The sequence below is a fragment of the Nanorana parkeri genome, unplaced genomic scaffold, assembly GCF_000935625.1.
Source record: "Nanorana parkeri isolate BGI_ZX_2015 unplaced genomic scaffold, ASM93562v1 scaffold3150, whole genome shotgun sequence".
In the NCBI taxonomy this organism is placed as follows: Eukaryota; Metazoa; Chordata; class Amphibia; order Anura; family Dicroglossidae; genus Nanorana; species Nanorana parkeri.
Window position 1 is genome coordinate 62,912 of NW_017309418.1, and position 873 is coordinate 63,784.

The following is an 873-nucleotide window of genomic DNA, read 5'->3' on the forward strand; positions in this document are numbered from 1 at the left end:
GACAGATATGATAAGTAGGTCAACTGACCTTCCCGGCTCCGCCCAGGTTGGATTTCAGTTTCATCCCGTAGTACTGTGCAGATGCATGGAGGGTGTCGCGCTCTGACGAGGACATCTTCGGGGTGACACTGGAGCGGTTAAGATGGCTCCCCCAGGAGTCGGGTCCCTGCGGGCCAATAAAACACAATTGTAAACGTGGTGCATGTTCTCCAGTGACCCGCCTTGTTGGAGACCGTGGTCACGGGAGGGAGTCATTCCATTTCTGAGGTCTGCGGCGTCTATAAATGTATGTAGCTCGCCTGCCATCCCCCAAAGAACGGTCCGAGGACTTTCCAGCACCGGATCATTGATGGCGATAATGTGATACGCAGACTGGTGGTGGAGGACTGGAGGGATCGGCCATATGGGGCATACTTCCGCACAATGGGGACTACACCCCGGCAGTTGGGATCACACGCCCCTCACTGACACATTGTTTATGGTCCGGTCCCTCTATGGTGGACTTCTGGAAGAGTGTGGCTACATACATGGCATCGGCCCTTCAGTGTACCCCACTTCTAGACCCACGGTTGTTCTTATTCCGTGTCCCCGAGTACTCTGCGGAGGAAACTCAGGGATGGACTCGCAGGGACTGGCTGCACATCTGCCTACTAGCCGCCCGGCGCTGTATTATGCCATCATGGAGCACGACCTCCACCCCACCCATCTCCCCTCTCTGGGCCCTGGGGCCGGACTCACCCTCCCTCTCTGGGGCCGGACTCACCCTCCCTCTCCGGGGACCGGACTCACCCTCACTCTCCGGGTCCTGGACTCACCCCTCCCTCCCTGGGACCTGACTCACCCCTCCCTCCCTGGGACCTGACTCACCCCCTC

General features: G+C 58.9%; 1 protein-coding gene across 1 annotated transcript in view; it reads right to left on the reverse strand.

Moving 5' to 3' along the window:
* RECQL4 (RecQ like helicase 4) overlaps positions 1-873 on the reverse strand; it is a 50,585-nt gene that overhangs the window by 45,070 nt on the left and 4,642 nt on the right. The window contains exon 4 of the mRNA XM_018574671.1: positions 29-166. Within this exon, the coding sequence (XP_018430173.1) occupies positions 29-166 (138 nt within the window). The remainder of the gene's footprint in view (positions 1-28; positions 167-873) is intronic.